Below are 21,471 nucleotides of genomic sequence, written 5' to 3' on the forward strand. Positions count from 1 at the left end.
AGCACAAATAGAAACTACCACAGATGTTGAGACCACAGCACAAATAGAAACTACCACAGATGCTGAGACCACAGCACAAATAGAAACGACCACAGATGCTGAGACCACAGCACAAATAGAAACGACCACAGACACTGAGACCACAGCACAAATAGAAACTACCACAGACGTTGAGACCACAGCACCAGAGGAAACTACTACAGACGCTGAGACCACAGCACCAGAGGAAACTACTACAGACGTTGAGACCACAGCACCAGAGGAAACTACCACAGCCGCTGAGACCACAGCACAAATAGAAACAACCACAGACGCTGAAACCACAGCACCAGAGGAAACTACCACAGACGCTGAGACCACAGCACCAGAAGAAACCACGACAGACGTTGAGACCACAGCACAAATAGAAACTACCACAGACGCTGAGACCACAGCACAAATAGAAACTACCACAGAGGCTGAGACCACAGCACAAATAGAAACTACCACAGCAGCTGAGACCACAACACAAAAAGAAACAACCACAGATGTTGAGACCACAGCACAAATAGAAACTACCACAGACGTGGAGACCACAGCACAAATAGAAACTACCACAGCTGCTGAGACCACAGCACCACAGGAAACCACCACAGCTGCTGAGACCATAGCACCACAGGAAACCACCACAGCTGCTGAGACCACAGCACCACAGGAAACCACCACAGCTGCTGAGACCACAGCACCACAGGAAACCACCACAGACTTTGAGACCACAGCACAAATAGAAACCACCACAGACGTTGAGACCACAGCACAAATAGAAACTACCCAAGATGTTGAGACCACAGCACCAGAAGAAACCACGACAGACATTGAGACCACAGCACAAATAGAAATGACCACAGCTGCTGAGACCACAGCACAAATAGAAACTACCACAGCAGCTGAGACCACAGCACCAGAGGAAACCACGACAGATGTTGAGACCACAGCACAAATAGAAACTACCACAGCAGCTGAGACCACAGCACCAGAGGAAACTACCACAGATGTTGAGACCACAGCAACAGACAAAACTACCACAGCTGCTGAGACCACAGCACCTGGCGAAACCACCACAGACGTTGAGACCACAGCACAAATAGAAACCACCACAGCAACTGAGACCACAGCACCAGAAGAAACCACCACAGCCGCTGAGACCACAGCACCTGGCGAAACCACCACAGATGTTGAGACCACAGCACAAATAGAAACAACCACAGCCACTGAGACCACAGAACAAGTAGAAACAACCACAGCCGCTGAGACCACAGCACAAATAGAAACAACCACAGATGTTGAAACCACAGAACAAGTAGAAACAACCACAGATGTTGAGGCCACAGCACAAATAGAAACTACCACAGACGCTGAGACCACAGCACCAGAGGAAACCACCACAGCTGCTGAGACCACAGCACCACAGGAAACCACCACAGACGTTGAGACCACAGCACAAATAGAAACCACCACAGCTGCTGAGACCACAACACTTGGCAAAACTACAACCGCCACTGAGACCACAGCAGTGGAAACCACAGCAGCATTGGAAACTACCACAGCTGCAGAGACAATAGTACCACATGAAACCACAACAGCCACTGAGACCACCCCACCTGGTGCGACCACCAAACCCACTGAGACCACAGCCCCAGAAGAAAGCTCCACAGCCACAGAGACTACAACACCAGGGGAAACCTCCACAGGTGCGGAGACCACAGCACAAATACAAATAACCACAGAGTCTGAAACCACAGCACCAAGGGAAACTACCACAGCACCACAGGGAACAACTACAGCTCCTCAGACAGCAGCACAAGGTGATACCACCACAGACACTGAGACCACAGCACAGATAGAAACAACCACAGCTTCTGAGACCACAGCACCAGGTGAAACCACTACAGCCGCTAAGACCACATCACCTGGTGAAACCACCACAGTTGCTGAGACCACAGCACAAATAGAAACTACCACAGATGCTGAGACCACAGCACAAATAGAAACTACCACAGAAGTTGAGACCACAGCACCAGAAGAAACCACGACAGACGTTGAGACCACAGCACAAATAGAAACTACCACAGACGCTGAGACCACAGCACAAATAGAAACTACCACAGAGACTGAGACCACAGCACAAATAGAAACTACCACAGCAGCTGAGACCACAACACAAATAGAAACAAGCACAGATGTTGAGACCACAGCACAAATAGAAACTACCACAGACGTTGAGACCACAGCACAAATAGAAACTACCACAGCTGCTGAGACCACAGCACCACAGGAAACCACCACAGCTGCTAAGACCACAGCACCACAGGAAACCACCACAGCTGCTGAGACCATAGCACCACTGGAAACCACCACATACGTTGAGACCACAGCACAAATAGAAACCACCACAGCTGCTGAGACCACAGCACCACAGGAAACCACCACAGACATTGGTACCACAGCACAAATAGAAACCACCACAGACGTTGAGACCACAGCACAAACAGAAAGTACCACAGCAGCTGAGACCACATCACAAATAGAAACTACCACAGACGTTGAGACCACAGCACAAATAGAAACTACCACAGCTGCTGAGACCACAGCACCACAGGAAACCACCACAGCTGCTGAGACCACAGCACCACAGGAAACCACCACAGCTGCTGAGACCACAGCACCACAGGAAACCACCACAGCTGCTGAGACCACAGCACCACAAGAAACCACCACAGACGTTGAGACCACAGCACAAATAGAAACCACCACAGCTGCTGAGACCACAACACTTGGCAAAACTACAACCGCCACTGAGACCACAGCAGTGGAATCCACAGCAGCATTAGAAACTACCACAGCTGCAGAGACAATAGTACCACATGAAACCACAACAGCCACTGAGACCACCACACCTGGTGCGACCACCAAACCCACTGAGACCACAGCCCCAGAAGAAACCTCCACAGCCACAGAGACTACAACACCAGGGGAAACCTCCACAGGAGCGGAGACCACAGCACAAATACAAATAACCACAGAGTCTGAAACCACAGCACCAAGGGACACTACCACAGCACCACGGGGAACAACTACAGCCCCTCAGACAGCAGCACAAGGTGATACCACCACAGACACTGAGACCACAGCACAGATAGAAACAACCACAGCTTCTGAGACCACAGCACCAGGTGAAACCACTACAGCCGCTATGACCACATCACCTGGTGAAACCACCACAGTCGCTGAGACCACAGCACAAATAGAAACTACCACAGACGTTGAGACCACAGCACAAATAGAAACAACCACAGACGCTGAAACCACAGCACCAGAGGAAACTACCACAGACGCTGAGACCACAGCAACAGAAGAAACCACGACAGACGTTGAGACCACAGCACAAATAGAAACTACCACAGACGCTGAGACCACAGCACAAATAGAAACAACCACAGATGTTGAAACCACAGCACAAATAGAAACTACCATAGAGACTGAGACCACAGCACAAATAGAAACTACCACAGCAGCTGAGACCACAACACAAATAGAAACAACCACAGATGTTGAGACCACAGCACAAATAGAAACTACCACAGCTGCTGAGACCACAGCACCACAGGAACCCACCACAGCTGCTAAGACCACAGCACCACAGAAAACCACAACAGCTGCTGAGACCACAGCACCACAGGAAACCACCACAGACGTTGAGACCACAGCACAAATAGAAACTACCACAGCTGCTGAGACCACAGCACCACAGGAAACCACCACAGCTGCTGAGACCACAGCACCACAGGAAACCACCACAGACGTTGAGACCACAGCACAAATAGAAACCACCACAGCTGCTGAGACCACAACACTTGGCAAAACTACAACCGCCACTGAGACCACAGCAGTGGAAACCACAGCAGCATTGGAAACTACCACAGCTGCAGAGACGACCACACCTGGTGCGACCACCAAACCCGCTGAGACCACAGCCCCAGAAGAAACCTCCACAGCCACAGAGACTACAACACCAGGGGAAACCTCCACAGGTGCGGAGACCACAGCACAAATACAAATAACCACAGAGTCTGAAACCACAGCACCAAGGGAAACTACCACAGCACCACGGGGAACAACTACAGCCCCTCAGACAGCAGCACAAGGTGATACCACCACAGCCACTGAGACCACAGCACAGATAGAAACAACCACAGCTTCTGAGACCACAGCACCAGGTGAGACCACTACAGCCGCTAAGACCACATCACCTGGTGAAACCACCACAGTCGCTGAGATCACAGCACAAATAGAAACTACCACAGGCGCTGAGACCACAGCACCGGGGGAAGCAACCACAGCCATCGAGACCACAGCCGTTGAGACCACAGCACCATTGGAAACTACCACAGCTGCGGAGACCACAGCCCCAGAGGAAACCACCACAAACACAGAGACCACACCTCCCGGGGAAACAACCACAGCCACTGAGACTACAACACCAGGGGAAACCACCACAGCCGCGGCAACCACAGCACCAGGAGAAACCACCACAGCACCACAGGGAACAACTACAGCCCCTGAGACAGCAGCACAAGGCGATACCACCACAGTCGCTGAGACCACAGCACAAATAGAAACTACCACAGACGTTGAGACCACAGCACCAGAGGAAACTACCACAGCCGCTGAGACCACAGCACAAATAGAAACAACCACAGACGCTGAAACCACAGCACCAGAGGAAACTACCACAGACGCTGAGACCACAACACAAATAGAAACAACCACAGATGTTGAGACCACAGCACAAATAGAAACTACCACAGCTGCTGAGACCACAGCACCACAGGAAACCACCACAGCTGCTAAGACCACAGCACCACAGAAAACCACCACAGCTGCTGAGACCACAGCACCACAGGGAACCACCACAGACGTTGAGACCACAGCACAAATAGAAACCACCACAGCTGCTGAGACCACAGCACCACAGGAAACCACCACAGACGTTGAGACCACAGCACAAATAGAAACCACCACAGCTGCTGAGACCACAACACTTGGCAAAACTACAACCGCCACTGAGACCACAGCAGTGGAAACCACAGCAGCATTGGAAACTACCACAGCTGCAGAGACGACCACACCTGGTGCGACCACCAAACCCGCTGAGACCACAGCCCCAGAAGAAACCTCCACAGCCACAGAGACTACAACACCAGGGGAAACCTCCACAGGTGCGGAGACCACAGCACAAATACAAATAACCACAGAGTCTGAAACCACAGCACCAAGGGAAACTACCACAGCACCACGGGGAACAACTACAGCCCCTCAGACAGCAGCACAAGGTGATACCACCACAGCCACTGAGACCACAGCACAGATAGAAACAACCACAGCTTCTGAGACCACAGCACCAGGTGAGACCACTACAGCCGCTAAGACCACATCACCTGGTGAAACCACCACAGTCGCTGAGACCACAGCACAAATAGAAACTACCACAGGCGCTGAGACCACAGCACCGGGGGAAGCAACCACAGCCATCGAGACCACAGCCGTTGAGACCACAGCACCATTGGAAACTACCACAGCTGCGGAGACCACAGCCCCAGAGGAAACCACCACAAACACAGAGACCACACCTCCCGGGGAAACAACCACAGCCACTGAGACTACAACACCAGGGGAAACCACCACAGCCGCGGCAACCACAGCACCAGGAGAAACCACCACAGCACCACAGGGAACAACTACAGCCCCTGAGACAGCAGCACAAGGCGATACCACCACAGTCGCTGAGACCACAGCACAAATAGAAACTACCACAGACGTTGAGACCACAGCACCAGAGGAAACTACCACAGCCGCTGAGACCACAGCACAAATAGAAACAACCACAGACGCTGAAACCACAGCACCAGAGGAAACTACCACAGACGCTGAGACCACAACACAAATAGAAACAACCACAGATGTTGAGACCACAGCACAAATAGAAACTACCACAGCTGCTGAGACCACAGCACCACAGGAAACAACCACAGCTGCTAAGACCACAGCACCACAGAAAACCACCACAGCTGCTGAGACCACAGCACCACAGGAAACCACCACAGACGTTGAGACCACAGCACAAATAGAAACCACCACAGCTGCTGAGACCACAGCACCACAGGAAACCACCACAGCTGCTGAGACCACAGCACCACAGGAAACCACCACAGACGTTGAGACCACAGCAAAAATAGAAACCACCACAGCTACTGAGACCACAACACTTGGCAAAACTACAACCGCCACTGAGACCACAGCAGTGGAAACCACAGCCGCATTGGAAACTACCACAGCTGCAGAGACGACCACACCTGGTGCGACCACCAAACCCGCTGAGACCACAGCCCCAGAAGAAACCTCCACAGCCACAGAGACTACAACACCAGGGGAAACCTCCACAGGTGCGGAGACCACAGCACAAATACAAATAACCACAGAGTCTGAAACCACAGCACCAAGGGAAACTACCACAGCACCACAGGGAACAACTACAGCTCCTCAGACAGCAGCACAAGGTGATACCACCACAGACACTGAGACCACAGCACAGATAGAAACAACCACAGCTTCTGAGACCACAGCACCAGGTGAAACCACTACAGCCGCTAAGACCACATCACCTGGTGAAACCACCACAGTCGCTGAGACCACAGCACAAATAGAAACTACCACAGGCGCTGAGACCACAGCACCGGGGGAAGCAACCACAGCCATCGAGACCACAGCCGTTGAGACCACAGCACCATTGGAAACTACCACAGCTGCGGAGACCACAGTCCCAGAGGAAACCACCACAAACACAGAGACCACACCTCCCGGGGAAACAACCACAGCCACTGAGACTACAACACCAGGGGAAACCACCACAGCCGCGGCAACCACAGCACCAGGAGAAACCACCACAGCACCACAGGGAACAACTACAGCCCCTAAGACAGCAGCACAAGGCGATACCACCACAGCCACAGAGACCACAGCACCACATGAAACCACTACAGCCGCTGAGACCACAGCCCCTGGGGAAACCACCACAGCCACTGATACAACACCATCAATGGAAACAACCACAGCCGCTGAGACCACAGCACCATGGGGAACAACCACAGCCGCTGAGACCACAGCACTATGGGGAACAACCACTGCCTCTGAGACCACAGCACAATGGAGAACAACCACAGCCGCTGAGACCACACCATTCCATACAACTATCCCTCCATCTATAACCCCAACTGCTACTACCTCACAAGTTACTCCCACCACAACTACTCCTACCACAACTACTATCACCACAACTACTCCCACCACAACTACTATCACAACAAATACTCCCACCACCACTACTCCCACCACAACTACTCCCACCACAACTACTCCCACCACAACTACTCCCACCACCACTACTCCAACCACAACTACTCCCACCACAACTACTCCCACCACAACTACTCCCACCACTACTCCAACCACAACTACTCCCACCACCACTACTCCCACCACAACTACTCCCACCACCACTACTCCCACCACCACTACTCCCACCACCACTACTCCCACCACAACTACTCCCACCACAACTACTCCCACCACAACTACTCCCACAACAACTACTCCAACAACAACGAAACCACCATGTAAGTATTGATGAGCTTCTCTCAATAGTTGTTGGGGGCATGGTATAAATACTAAAGGGACTCATTTAGTAAGCTTCAAACAGGCTGATCGCACCGCTCCCATGTAATAGTAATAATAATAATACTAATAATAAGTCCCGCCGTGAAATACATCGCCAATAATTTCTCGTTATCCCCGGACGAGCCTATTTGAGAATGAAGCCATTTTAAAAACAGGCGCTGCCTTGCTGACCCCCTCTCTCGCCTCCATGTTGTTTCCTCCTCTCCTTGGCCACACCCCCAGGTCTCCTGACACCTCCTCCTGATTTGCTGCATTACCCAGCAGCTGCCAATCGGGATGGGAGAAGCTGCCCAGCCCCCTAGCAACAGCCCTGCTCTCTCCCCGCTTGGGGGACATCCTGCTATAAGGAGATAACATGGAGTTAAGCCTGTGCTAATGAGATAACATGGAGTTAAGCCTGTGCTAATGAGATAACATGGAGTTAAGCCTGTGCTAATGAGATAACATGGAGTTAAGCCTGTGCTAATGAGATAACATGGTGTTAAGTCTGTGCTAATGAGATAACATGGAGTTAAGCCTGTGCTAATGAGATAACATGGAGTTAAGCCTGTGCTAATGAGATAACGTGGAGTTAAGCCTGTGCTAATGAGATAACATGGAGTTAAGCCTGTGCTAATGAGATAACATGGAGTTAAGCCTGTGCTAATGAGATAACATGGTGTTAAGCCTGTGCTAATGAGATAACATGGTGTTAAGTCTGTGCTAATGAGATAACATGGAGTTAAGCCTGTGCTAATGAGATAACATGGTGTTAAGTCTGTGCTAATGAGATAACATGGAGTTAAGCCTGTGCTAATGAGATAACATGGAGTTAAGCCTGTGCTAATGAGATAACATGGAGTTAAGCCTGTGCTAATAAGATAACATGGAGTTAAGCCTGTGCTAATGAGATAACATGGAGTTAAGCCTGTGCTAATGAGATAACATGGAGTTAAGCCTGTGCTAATGAGATAACATGGAGTTAAGCCTGTGCTAATGAGATAACATGGAGTTAAGCCTGTGCTAATGAGATAACATGGAGTTAAGCCTGTGCTAATGAGATAACATGGTGTTAAGCCTGTGCTAATGAGATAACATGGAGTTAAGCCTGTGCTAGTGAGATAACATGGAGTTAAGCCTTGCTAGTGAGATAACATGGAGTTAAGCCTGTGCTAGTGAGATAACATGGAGTTAAGCCTGTGCTAATGAGATAACATGGTGTTAAGTCTGTGCTAATGAGATAACGTGGAGTTAAGCCTGTGCTAATGAGATAACATGGAGTTAAGCCTGTGCTAATGAGATAACATGGAGTTAAGCCTGTGCTAATGAGATAACATGGTGTTAAGCCTGTGCTAATGAGATAACATGGAGTTAAGCCTGTGCTAATGAGATAACGTGGAGTTAAGCCTGTGCTAGTGAGATAACATGGAGTTAAGCCTGTGCTGGTGAGATAACATGGAATAAATTCTGTGCTAATGAGATAACATGGAGTTAAGCCTGTGCTAATGAGATAACGTGGAGTTAAGCCTGTGCTAATGAGATAACGTGGAGTTAAGCCTGTGCTAATGAGATAACGTGGAGTTAAGCCTGTGCTAATGAGATAACGTGGAGTTAAGCCTGTGCTAATGAGATAACATGGAGTTAAGCCTGTGCTAATGAGATAACGTGGAGTTAAGCCTGTGCTAATGAGATAACATGGAGTTAAGCCTGTGCTAATGAGATAACGTGGAGTTAAGCCTGTGCTAGTGAGATAACATGGAGTTAAGTCTGTGCTAATGAGATAACATGGAGCTAAGCCCGTGCTAATGAGATAACATGGTGTTAAGCCTGTGCTAATGAGATAACATGGTGTTAAGCCTGTGCTAATGAGATAACATGGAGTTAAGCCTGTGCTAATGAGATAACATGGAGTTAAGCCTGTGCTAATGAGATAACATGGAGTTAAGCCTGTGCTAATGAGATAACGTGGTGTTAAGCCCGTGCTAATGAGATAACATGGATTTAAGTCTGTGCTAATGAGATAACGTGGAGTTAAGCCCGTGCTAATGAGATAACATGGAGTTAAGCCTGTGCTAATGAGATAACATGGTGTTAAGCCTGTGCTAATGAGATAACATGGTGTTAAGCCTGTGCTAATGAGATAACATGGTGTTAAGCCTGTGCTAATGAGATAACATGGTGTTAAGCCTGTGCTAATGAGATAACATGGTGTTAAGCCTGTGCTAATGAGATAACATGGTGTTAAGCCTGTACTAATGAGATAACATGGTGTTAAGCCTGTGCTAATGAGATAACATGGTGTTAAGCCTGTGCTAATGAGATAACATGGAGTTAAGCCTGTGCTAGTGAGATAACATGGAGTTAAGCGGGCTTCACGATGCAGGGGGTCGAGTATTGTCTGAAGAAGGGGATGAGTTATGGCACAGGGGGCGGGGTTATGGCACAAGGGGTGGCGTTTTGGCATAAGGGGCGGGGTTGCGGCACAAGGGGCAGGGTTATTACCCAATGGGCAGGGTTATTACCCAATGAGCAGGGTTATGGCACAATGAGCAGGGTTATGGCACAAGGGCCGGGGTTATGACGCGATTGGGTGTAGTTAGGACACTCTGAGGGATGAGGGTTTAGGACTCTCAGGTCTCTCGTTAGAGTGAGATTTGGCCTTGTGCTACGTGAGACCGGGAGACAGAGCCCTTATGTGTGAGACTCGGGGGGGAAATCAGTCTTGCCCGGGTCTGTGCTTAGTAGATCTGGTCCACGATGTTCTTTGTCTTATACATATAGGCCCATATTTACTAAGGGGTGCTACACGACACATTATATCCCATGCAAGTTAATGTGCTGCAAGGTGTATTCGGGGCTCCAGATTGTCCCTTATGGAGTAGCGCCACCATGTCCTGCTGTGTCCCCTTGTCCACGTCTCAGTTACTGTACATTTGGCTCCATTTCAATCCATACATATACAGTATATATATATATATTATTTTCCCCTCAGTGGCGTGTCAGAACGGAGGGACCCCGGATTCCGTTAAATGTATTTGCCGTGACGATTTCTACGGCCCCTTGTGCGAGTTCATCTTGGACCGAGTCGTGATCAGTGAGTATTTAACGAGGGGTTCGTGAGACATTTCCCCCACTGTGGATATTGTGATATATTATCTCCCATGAGTCGGTAACAGTTTTTGCAAACTATGTTTCTTTACCTATATATGGACTTTTTTTCCCACCCCTGGCTATGGGTATAATCCTATATTTACTTTATCCCGTGATATGTTGGAGCAGCTCCTGTCCTCAAGGGCCACCAACAGGCCACGTTTGCAGGATACACCTGCTTCTGCACAAGTGGCTCAGTCCAAGACTGCACCCCCTGTGCTGGAGCAGAGCTGTGGGTAGCCCCCTGATAGCCGGTGTAGCCCACTCCTGCCATAGGGCATCACCATTTTTCTGTAATCATAACTTTAGCAATTCCTCTGGCATACGAGGTCCTCGTGGTTCCTGATTTATCTATACCGATCTCGGTATCATTATATAGGTCACACGGGTATATATGCCCGTGGGTTCTTCGAAAACACATACGCAATGCCTGCATCCCTCCCGAACTGGCTGGCGATTTGCTAGTTTGATGTCTACATGTTGATTCTAAGTCCAATAACAAAAGTAGCCAGTTTAGCAGTTCAGAAAATGATTAAGTCTGTCCCCCCTGGCAAGGCAAACCTCATTCTAGCAGGTACCTACAGATGCAGCCACCATACACAACGATTGTGATTTTAACTCCACGGTGAAATAAAAACAGAGAACCCAATCGTGTGCACTGGTCTGATATAGATGTATCAAGGATACTAGTGTAGGTAATTAAAGACCAGCATGGGGCAAAGACCAATGATGCCTAATACTATATATGTAGAATCCACGCCTTCCCCCCCGCCTCCCCCCCAGGGACAAAGTAGGGTATATGACTAGTTTAAATTACTTTAATATATCCTTATAAACACCAAATGTGATGGGGGTGAACAAACTGTAACAGCAAAAAAGTGTGTGTGCCGAGCACGCACATTGTAAGTTAAACTTCCTTGTCTTTTGTCACTGTTTTGTCACAGAAATTGTATTTGTGATGGTGATGTTTTTAATTAAAAATCACAAACACAATTTCCGTGCCAAAACGCAAAGAAGTTTGCCTTACAACGCGTGTTTTGGCTCTTTGCACTTCTATATGTATAGTAACTGTAAATTCCTTGTGTGTGCGCCTTAGCATCAAATTGACCCCAAATTACCCCGCTCTTTAGATACACAACACAAAGTCTATAAATGAGCGTTTGGTTTACAGTAATACGTCGTTTTAACGAGAGTCTGCCAATATATTTCAAATGTTTTACTCTTTGGTACGATCAGTCACATACAAAACGTGTATTTTTAAGAGTTTTAAGTGAGTTCAGCGCAAAGCTAAAAACCGAGACACTTAAACGATTTCGAGAAACGTTTCGGGACACCGCGACGTTTAATGAAGATCCGGGGGGCGCTGTACCCGGCTAAACCGGGGACGTGTGGTCACCATAGTCCTAAAGGGTTAAATGAAGGTAGCCTAATGCTACGTTATAAACGCCAGAGACAAGGTTCCCTCCGCGTTACGAAGGAATGCCGCGTGTGCACAAGTGCGTTAGTGAACAAAAATGATACACACTGTACTAGGGTGACCAGAGGTCCCGGTTCAGCGGGGACAGCCCCGTTTTTTTTGTTCTTTGTCCGGCGTCCCGAAATTGTAGTAAACGTCCCGTTTTTTGGTTGCGCTGACGTATCCTGCAGGCGTCAGCCGAGCGTGCGCCAATAACAAGCGCCGACCGCGTAAGGTCAACATTTGTCCCGGGAAAATGATGATCCCCCTATACTGTTCACATATTTCTCTAATTTACGTCAGTCAGAGACACTCGCCCCCTTTTCAGTAGAGAGTGAACTTCAGACTGCCACAGAAATGTATTACAGGCGTAACCCCGCATTAACTTTCGCAATGGGACCGGAACATGTATGTAAAGCCAAAATGTACTTAAACTGAAGCACTGCCTTTTTCCCCACTTATCGATGCATGTACTGTACTGCAATCGTCATATATGTGCCTAACTGATGTAAATAATGCATGCGTAACAGGCTCTAGAGTCTCCCCCGCTTGCGCACAGCTTCGGTACAGGTAGGGAGCCGGCGTTGCTGTTCAGGACGTGCTGACAGGCGCATGCGCGAGCTGCCGTTTGCCTATTGGGCGATATGTCCTTACTCGCGAGTGTACTTAAAGTGAGTGTCCTTAAACCGGGGTATGCCTGTATATCTCTATTTGTTAATTGGAGACTTGGTAAAGAGCTCAGAGCCTGAACGTATGTGCCAGACGCCTCCAAGCAGAACAGTATCTACCCCGTGTGTAGGAATGTATCAGTAACACGATACCTTTCAATACCTTCACGGAGTATGCGGCTAGGAATAAAGTTGGCCTCGCCTTTATGGGAAAGAGACACGCACACCCTGTTCTCCTCCCTTTATGGAGTATACAGCTCGGTTCCTCACTGCGTGCCGGTTCCTCATGGCGTGTCGCTCCCCTCACAGGTACCACCGTTGAAACCGTTGTGAAAGTGGAGGTCAAAATTCAGAAAGAGTTTACCCCGGAGCTGAGTAATAATGCCAGTGAGGAGTATCAGAGCTTCAGTCAGGATTTTAAGGACAAGGTGAGTGAGCGGCCTGACATGGCTCATGCGTGTACATGTAACGTTTAACCCTCTGTGACCTTTACATGTAACCTCTAACCCTGTGTGACCTCTAACTCTACTCTTTAACCATCTGTGGGACCTTAACCTGTAAACTTTAATAACCCTGTGTGACCTCTAACTGTACCCTGTAACCATCTGTGTGACCTTCAACCTGTAACCTATAACCCTGTGTGACTATCCCTGTGACATCTAACCCTGTGTAAACTTTGACCTGCGACCCCTCACCTCTCTCGTTGTACAGATGAAATCCGTTTATAGTAGTGTCCCGGGTTACAAAGACGTGATCATCTTGTCTGTGAGGTATGTGTATTACTACTAATCCTTGTTACTGCTCTGTTTATTGTTACTCTTTGCTTACCCTCTGTTACTAAGCCTTGTTACTGCTCTGCTCACGACCCCTGTGTATTGCCTTGTTACCCCCATGTATATATCCCTCTGTTACTAAACCTTGTTACTGCTCTATGGATTGTTACTCTTTTCTTACCACGAGATTGCTAAGGTTTTGTTACTGCTCTATGGATTGTTACTCTTTCCTTACCCACTGTTACTATGCCTTGTTACTGCTCTGCACACGACCCCTGCTGCGTGTTGCTGCGTTACTCCCATGCACACATCCCTCTGTTGCTTGTGGTAGGCAGGGGAGTATTGTCGTGGATCACGATGTGATTGTGGAGATTGAATATAAGGAGAACACCACGGTGACCGAGGATTACGACGCTACGTTCAATCTGGTGACGGAAACTCTGAAGGAGCTCGTGACTAATAACAACTGCAGCGATATCACTAATACCAGTAAGTGTCATTTGTCGTGTGCGTAACCGTGTATCAGTGTGTGGTTGTTTGTCACATTCTTCCTGACTGTGCGGTAGTTTGCCATGAGCCATACGCAGGCGCGGGCTGGCTAGGGGGGCATTTACTCTCATTGTTTAACACTGGGTTGGAGCTGGAATAGGCCCTGCTTAGCAGTCTTTGTCATTTTTTTTGTAATTTGAGAGGTGTTCTGGGTGGAGGTGTATGATTTAGGGAAGTACCATGGGCCATTCCAGTCTGTGGGAACGGGCCTGAAGAAGGGTCCCCGAAACGTTGCCCCCCTGTATTATCACCTTGACCTTAGCGTTTGTTATACGTTGTCTTTAACCCCTCCCCACCCCCCCCCCCCCTCTTCTTTTTTTCCCCTCTCTGTATTGTTCCTCTTGTTTTCCCTCCACACCCCTCTCCCACTTTATTATTCACTTATTGGTTATCGGTATCCTCTAAGCCATTATTAGGATTGGCTATGGATCTGTATCATTTTTTTTCAATGTATCGTTGCTATTTCGAAATTGACGCTTTTGTCTGTTTTTTCTTACTGACTGCTGGGAACCAATATATATATATATATATATATATATATATATCTTATACTATATAATTGAAAGCACTGTATGCCTGCCTGCCTAGGGGAAATCTCATTGGTCCCTTGGCCCGCCCCCACACACCTCTCATTGGCCTGAGGCGGAGTGACGGGCCAAAGGACACACAGGGACACAAACACACACACACAGGGACACACACACACACAGGGACACACACACACACACACAGACACACACACACACACACACACAAACATGTTGTATACACACAATGTATACATACACACAATGTATACATACACACATGTATACATACACACATGTATACACACACACACACATGTATACACACACATGTATACACACACACACGTACACATACACACACACACATGTATACACACACACACACACACATACAATAAATACACACAAACATGTATACACACACACACTATCCCCAGCATCAGCACACCGGTATCCCATGCCCCCCCAGCACACTGGCATTCTCGGCTCCCCGCCATTCCCAGCCCCCATCAACACCATCAGCACCCACACATCGCCACCTTTGCACCTCCCCCATCGGCACACCCACATCCGTACCCCCACATCAGCACCAAACCCTCCCAAATCAGCACACCGATACAATCACCATCAGTACAGCCACAGCAGGACTACCACCGCACATGGGCCGTGTGGACCACTCCCCACCCAAATGCCACACCCACACCACAAACATCCCGGGCAACGCCGGGGCTCTCAGCTAGTATATATATATATATGCAAATATAGCTGTATGCTCATCTGCATGTCTTAGGCAGGTCTGCAACCCCGCCTTTCCCCATTATCACCCAGCATACAGCACTTCCACTGCAGCAAGGAATTCTGGGAAATGACATGCAAATGAGCACACAGTGTCACTTTTTGCCTCAATAACCATTTTTAACATGGTTCCCTATAGGCTTAAGCTTGCTGCATGGTCACAGCTTTGAGCACAGCCAGGGTTAAGGTGCATACCCAGAAAACCACCCACAGACTTCCTTGCTGCAGTGGAAGTGCTGTATGCTGGGTGATAATGGGGAAAGGCGGGGTTGCAGACCTGCCTAAGACATGCAGATGAGCATACAGCTATATTTGCATATTTGCTTTCCTGTGGAGGGTTTTTGTCACTTTTTTTACTCACCATAACTTAACTCAGTATTATGGTTTAGCCTATCCCCATGCAGGGTATGCCTGTATTGAGTAACGGTTTCTATGTTTTGGCGTTTAATCAAAATCTGCTAGTGTGTGTGTCCGTCCGTCCGTCCGTCCGATTGTTTTCCATGGTGCATCTGTGTAAATGACTTTGTGTCTGCAGTATCTATCAGATTGTTTCTGATTGTGTGACCTGTTGTATGTGTCATTGAGCTGCATTCTACCAACCAGAGAAATTAAGATTGAATTGGCTTTTGTGGTATGTTTGTGAGCTGATTCCTATCAATTGAGAGAGAAATGATAATCTAATTAACTATTTTGTAAGTCTGAGTTGATTAGACAAACCCCTCCCTTAAGTGTTAGTCAAATGCATGTGAATAGGGTACTTAAGTCACTGCAGCATGGCTATTTAGCCATAAGGCTGTGTAACATCAAAAGCGTCACATCATAAGTGTACATCAAAAGTGTCTAAAAGAGTTAATTTTGGAGGTGAAATTGGAGGTGAAGATTGGAGGAAGATCTGGACTCTGCATTACAACGTTGCCGCTGTGAGACATTCACTTTTAACATCTGTGATTTATTTGTACACTTTTATCCTCCAGTACCTTGGAACTCTCCTACTATGCCCTCCCTATTTCTTTTTCTGTTTACTGTTTCCTCACTCCTTTGTGAGCATTTCTGTTCTCTACAATATCTCAACTCCCCACTGCACCGTTATTTATACACCTCTCTCCCAACAACTTATTTACCCCTCAATAAAAAACACCCACACAAATCCTTTATTTACACCCTCTATCTACTCCTTCCCACTGCTGGGGATCTCCCCATAGCCTGAAGCCAGACATACACACCTGATCTCACTCATGCCTCCCTGCCATCTCTTCCCCTGTAAATGGTGTTAACCTTTTCATTTAACACTGACCTTCCTTAAATTTTACCCCACAAATCAAGCATCCCAATAGCCTGCACTCATGGCCAGTGTCCCACACTCAGTCACTCCTACCCCCCAGTGTGGCCAAGCACTGCCATCTACAGCACTTACTCCCTCACCTGCTGTCTCTGTAAGTTTCCCATTAAACCCCTTAGATTGTAAGCTCTTCAGGGCAGGGATTTCCTTTCCTATTGTCTGATTTTGCTGCACTTATTGTATAATTATAATTCCCTGTACTGTATTCTTTGTGAAGCGCCGAGTACACTTTTGGCGCTATATAAATAAAGACATACAATACAATACAATGACTGGGTGCGTTAGTTTCTGATTGTGTGTCCTTTTGTATGACTGGGTGCGTAAGTTTCTGATTGTGTGTCCTTTTGTATGACTGGGTGCGTATGTTTCTGATTGTGTGTCCTTTTGTATGACTGGGTGCGTATGTTTCTGATTGTGTGTCCTTTTGTATGACTGGGTGCGTATGTTTCTGATTGTGTGTCTGTGTGTCTATTTTCATTCATTCCCCAATTTCCTGCAGTTCCTGTGTCTGCCACCCTTACATCTCACTTGTCTGTGTCTGTGTCTGTGTGTGTATCTGTCTTATTGTGTCTGCAGTATTATTGTATACAGGCTTCCCCTACAACCTCACCCAACCTGTTCTTTTCACAGCCGACCTGTGTATTTCTAATGTTACGCGAATCGAAACTACAGAGGTTCCAGATGCTGAAGGTGAGTCTTTCATCCTGCCCACGTACATACCCCTTCCCCGTCCCCTCACCTCATCCTGCCCATGTACATACCCCTTCCCCGTCCCCTCACCTCATCCTGCCCATGTACATACCCCTTCCCCGTCCCCTCACCTCATCCTGCCCATGTACATACCCCTTCCCCACCCCCTCACCTCCATTGGGCCTTATTCCTTGCTTCCATCATCCCCAACTTTCAACCCCCGGATCCCCTCCATTCTGCCCCCCTCTCCCTTACCTCCATCTTCCTGCCCCCGCCTCTACTACTTCCTGCACCCCTGGTCTCCTTATTGCTGATTCCCTTGCTCGACTCTGTTCTGCCCCCCACCCCCTCTCCTCCATCCTGCCCCCCTGCTCTCCATGCTGACCCCCTGCTCTCCTTCCTGCCCCCCTGCTGCCCCCCTGCTCTCCTTCCTGCCCCTCTGCTCTCCATGCTGACCCCCTGCTCTCCTTCCTGCCCCCCTGATATCCATGCTGACCCCTGCTCTCCTTCCTGCCCCCCTGATCTCCATGCTGACCCCCTGCTTTCCCCTTGCTCTCCCTCTTCCTGCCCCTCAGCTCTCTGCACAGAGCGGATAGAAGAAGGCTTCAAGCAATATTACTTCCCCAAAGTCACCGCGTCCGGACTGACGTGCCTATCTCTCTGCAGTGACCAAGCCCCTGATATAGTGAACTGCAACCAGGGGGCTTGTCGGATCATAAAGAGCAAAGGCCCACAGTGTTTGTGAGTATATATAACCCCTCGTTATATAAATACTCCCCATCATATATATAAATACCAACTCCCCATCCTGTATATAAATGTCACGGGCGAACAGGACTAATACCAGAGATCAATATCGCCTGACAAAAACACTGAAACAAAGAGTTTAGAAGATTAATTTATTGGAAAACAGTAATCAACAACAATACATATACAGAGACATAACATACCCAACTGGGGAATACTGGGGTAACCTATAGTACTAGGTGCAGGGACCTCCCTAGAGAGATTTCCCCTGATCTTCCCCCTGCAATGTCCTCTGAATTTGATTCCAGGCCTGGCACCAGCACAGGAGGGGACGCTGCAGCGTCCCTTAGGCAGGGTCCATGGTACCGCAGACCGTGCGGGCGTGTGCACGTAGAAGCGGGAGGGGGGCGTGCGTTGCGCAAGAAATCAGTTCAGACTGATTTCTTGGCGTGACAGGCCCGGTCACGTGAGCGGTTCGCAAAATGAGGGCGACCTAGCTCCGTGACTCCCCCAGGCACGCCCCCCACGGCCCATCCAACATGACCAGGTAAGCGCCCGCTCACTGACCAACCTTCCGCACGCCTGCGCATGGGCACCATGGCCCCAGCCTAAGTTACAGCAAACTTTGCAACTCTTCTGGCTGTGAACTGAGCTGAGCTGCTAGGGGTCTCCCTCCCCACCTGTTTATACCCTTAACCCACCATGTTGCAGCATTCAGGGCCAGGTACTGGCTAGGTGCCCAGCCCCTGATTGGTGGGTAGAAATGCAACATTAAAAAGAGCGACAGAAAAGGAGTTACATGGAAAGGTGGCAGGCGGCTCTGGAACTTTCCAACTGGACATAAAGTTAACCCCTGAAGTGCTGGAACCAGATTTACAAGACAGATATACATACATATAACACACAAAAAGGCTGAGACATTCCCCAAAATAGCACTCTAAATATACCACAGAATAACTAATCTAATATAAAGAAAAAAAGACTTGGATTCTAAGTCAAAATAGAAAAAGGAAATGATTTTAATAACGAGCAATAAGACACACTAACATTAAAAACATAAACACACTGTAGGCAGCATAACAAAAATAAAAAAGCTGTGACTAGAAAAATAATGCATTTAATATCTCTGAAAGTAAAACCAAGAGCTTAAATGTATCAAAAATATAATAATATACCTCTCAAAAATATGAGGTGCTACAAATGAGCTAAAGGATTACAACACCCCCTAAGGATCCTAGCTACAAATAATATAACTAAACCCAAAAGAAAAAATAATTAAGTATATACAATGAATAAACTTATATACACAATAGTGAACATAAGAAAAAAATAATATATCTTAAACCAAGGGAGAGACGGAGGGGAAAATAAGATGAAAAGTACTCAAACCCTGTGCAGCAATAATCAAAAATAATAAAAATATCAAAAAACATGAGTGCAAAACAACCCCTGGTCCCTGACGTGCTGGAACCAGATTTACAAGACAGATATACATACATATATAACATCATACAGCTGTATTACTGACAAGTAGGGAGAATGCTGGGGTTAACCTTTTCTAACAGCAGCCATATTTACCCCTCCCGTCACAATCACCAATGTATATAAATATCCCTATGTCTGTACATACCCCCAATGTATCCCCCTCTGTCTGTAAATATCACGGTTGTTGGTAACATTGTGTGATTGTGCGCTTGTTAGTAACACTGTCATTGTGCGGTTGTTAGTAACACTGTGTCATTGTGCGGTTGTTAGTAACGCTGTGTCATTGTATAGTTGTCAGTAACACTGTCTGTCAAGGGAGACCAGCGCTATTAACACCTTAATACCCGGATCCTTTGACTGAGCAAAGCAGAAAATAAAATAAATTGTAATTTATTCACAGAATGAACACACACAGCTTGATTTACAAAATATTACGAAAATACACATACTGTACTAGTTACGTTGTTAAATCTGGTTACAGGAAAGATCTTAGATGGAATTCTTTACCGCAGGATGAATCTTAGATGGATCTTAGGTGAATCTCAGATGGAACTGCTACCTGAGGGGCTGCACAGATTTGTAAACCCTCCAAGTCCCTATCTGTACAGTCTGCAGCCAACCGCTGCGTGGAAACTAAATAGCTCACCTATCGTCAGGTTTTGCCAGTCTCTTACAGAACCTGGCAGAGAGCTGCAGTATAGCAACTGAGCATGTGCGAAGCGCCATCTTCCCCCACTTGTCATGCGAGACCCCCTGCCGATTCAGCGCCGGAGAGTCTGGACCGAGTAGCCATTTGCCAGGATGGCTTATTGAACTTCTCTTCCTTTTCTCCTCCCTGCTACCAAATGGTTAACACCTCCATATCCTTGCTAACCCATGGTTACCACCTTCATACTGGATGGCCTTTGAAGCTGATTCTTTGAAGCTCAGAGGCGGAGTAGCTTCCCCTGCTTCCTATGCAAATGGATTTTTATCCATATTAAATGCCTTCCTCTGAACAGTACTAGAATAAAAATATAAACTTTGGGGATTGTTAAAAACCATTTTCTATCCCCCTTATACAGAAAAACATTGTTACAATAACCCATACCATTAAAACAGGATGTTTCTCGCCCCCTTAGCCCTGGTGGGAGACACACAGACGGTCCCCACTATAATTACAGTATGACAGCTCTCACTGGGTTGCAGAGCTGACACTCTACACTTTAACTTAAAACCCCTATAACTCTCTTCACCTTATCCCTGGTGAGAGAGGTACGGAACCCCTCACTGGGTTCTGGGATTTGGGCATATCCCGGGACCTGTAATGTAACCCAGTTCCCTGCCCGGTCTTACTGCCCTGGTTTGTGCTGAAGCAGGGAGATTTGGCGGTGAGCTGCAAACTGCTTTTTGGGAGGATTTTATCCGGCGGTCTGTGTTCCTCGTGTCCTCAGGAGTCTGGGGAGATTCCTGAGTGCATGTTTCGGGGTAACCCGCAACATTGGCCCCCTTCTACCCAAACACACCCTGACAACATTTTACCGTAAAATCACCCCCG

General features: G+C 47.8%; 1 protein-coding gene across 1 annotated transcript in view; it reads left to right on the plus strand.

Moving 5' to 3' along the window:
- Window positions 1–21,471, plus strand: part of LOC142483238 (uncharacterized) — a 71,857-nt gene that overhangs the window by 38,824 nt on the left and 11,562 nt on the right. Inside the window, exons 30-39 of the mRNA XM_075583301.1 lie at window positions 1,451–1,952; window positions 2,292–2,477; window positions 2,616–3,248; window positions 3,768–7,712; window positions 10,745–10,846; window positions 13,336–13,454; window positions 13,738–13,796; window positions 14,131–14,288; window positions 17,643–17,702; window positions 18,278–18,443. Of these exons, the coding sequence (XP_075439416.1) occupies window positions 1,451–1,952; window positions 2,292–2,477; window positions 2,616–3,248; window positions 3,768–7,712; window positions 10,745–10,846; window positions 13,336–13,454; window positions 13,738–13,796; window positions 14,131–14,288; window positions 17,643–17,702; window positions 18,278–18,443 (5,930 nt within the window). The remainder of the gene's footprint in view (window positions 1–1,450; window positions 1,953–2,291; window positions 2,478–2,615; window positions 3,249–3,767; window positions 7,713–10,744; window positions 10,847–13,335; window positions 13,455–13,737; window positions 13,797–14,130; window positions 14,289–17,642; window positions 17,703–18,277; window positions 18,444–21,471) is intronic.

The sequence above is a fragment of the Ascaphus truei genome, unplaced genomic scaffold (assembly GCF_040206685.1).
Source record: "Ascaphus truei isolate aAscTru1 unplaced genomic scaffold, aAscTru1.hap1 HAP1_SCAFFOLD_311, whole genome shotgun sequence".
NCBI lineage: Eukaryota > Metazoa > Chordata > Amphibia > Anura > Ascaphidae > Ascaphus > Ascaphus truei.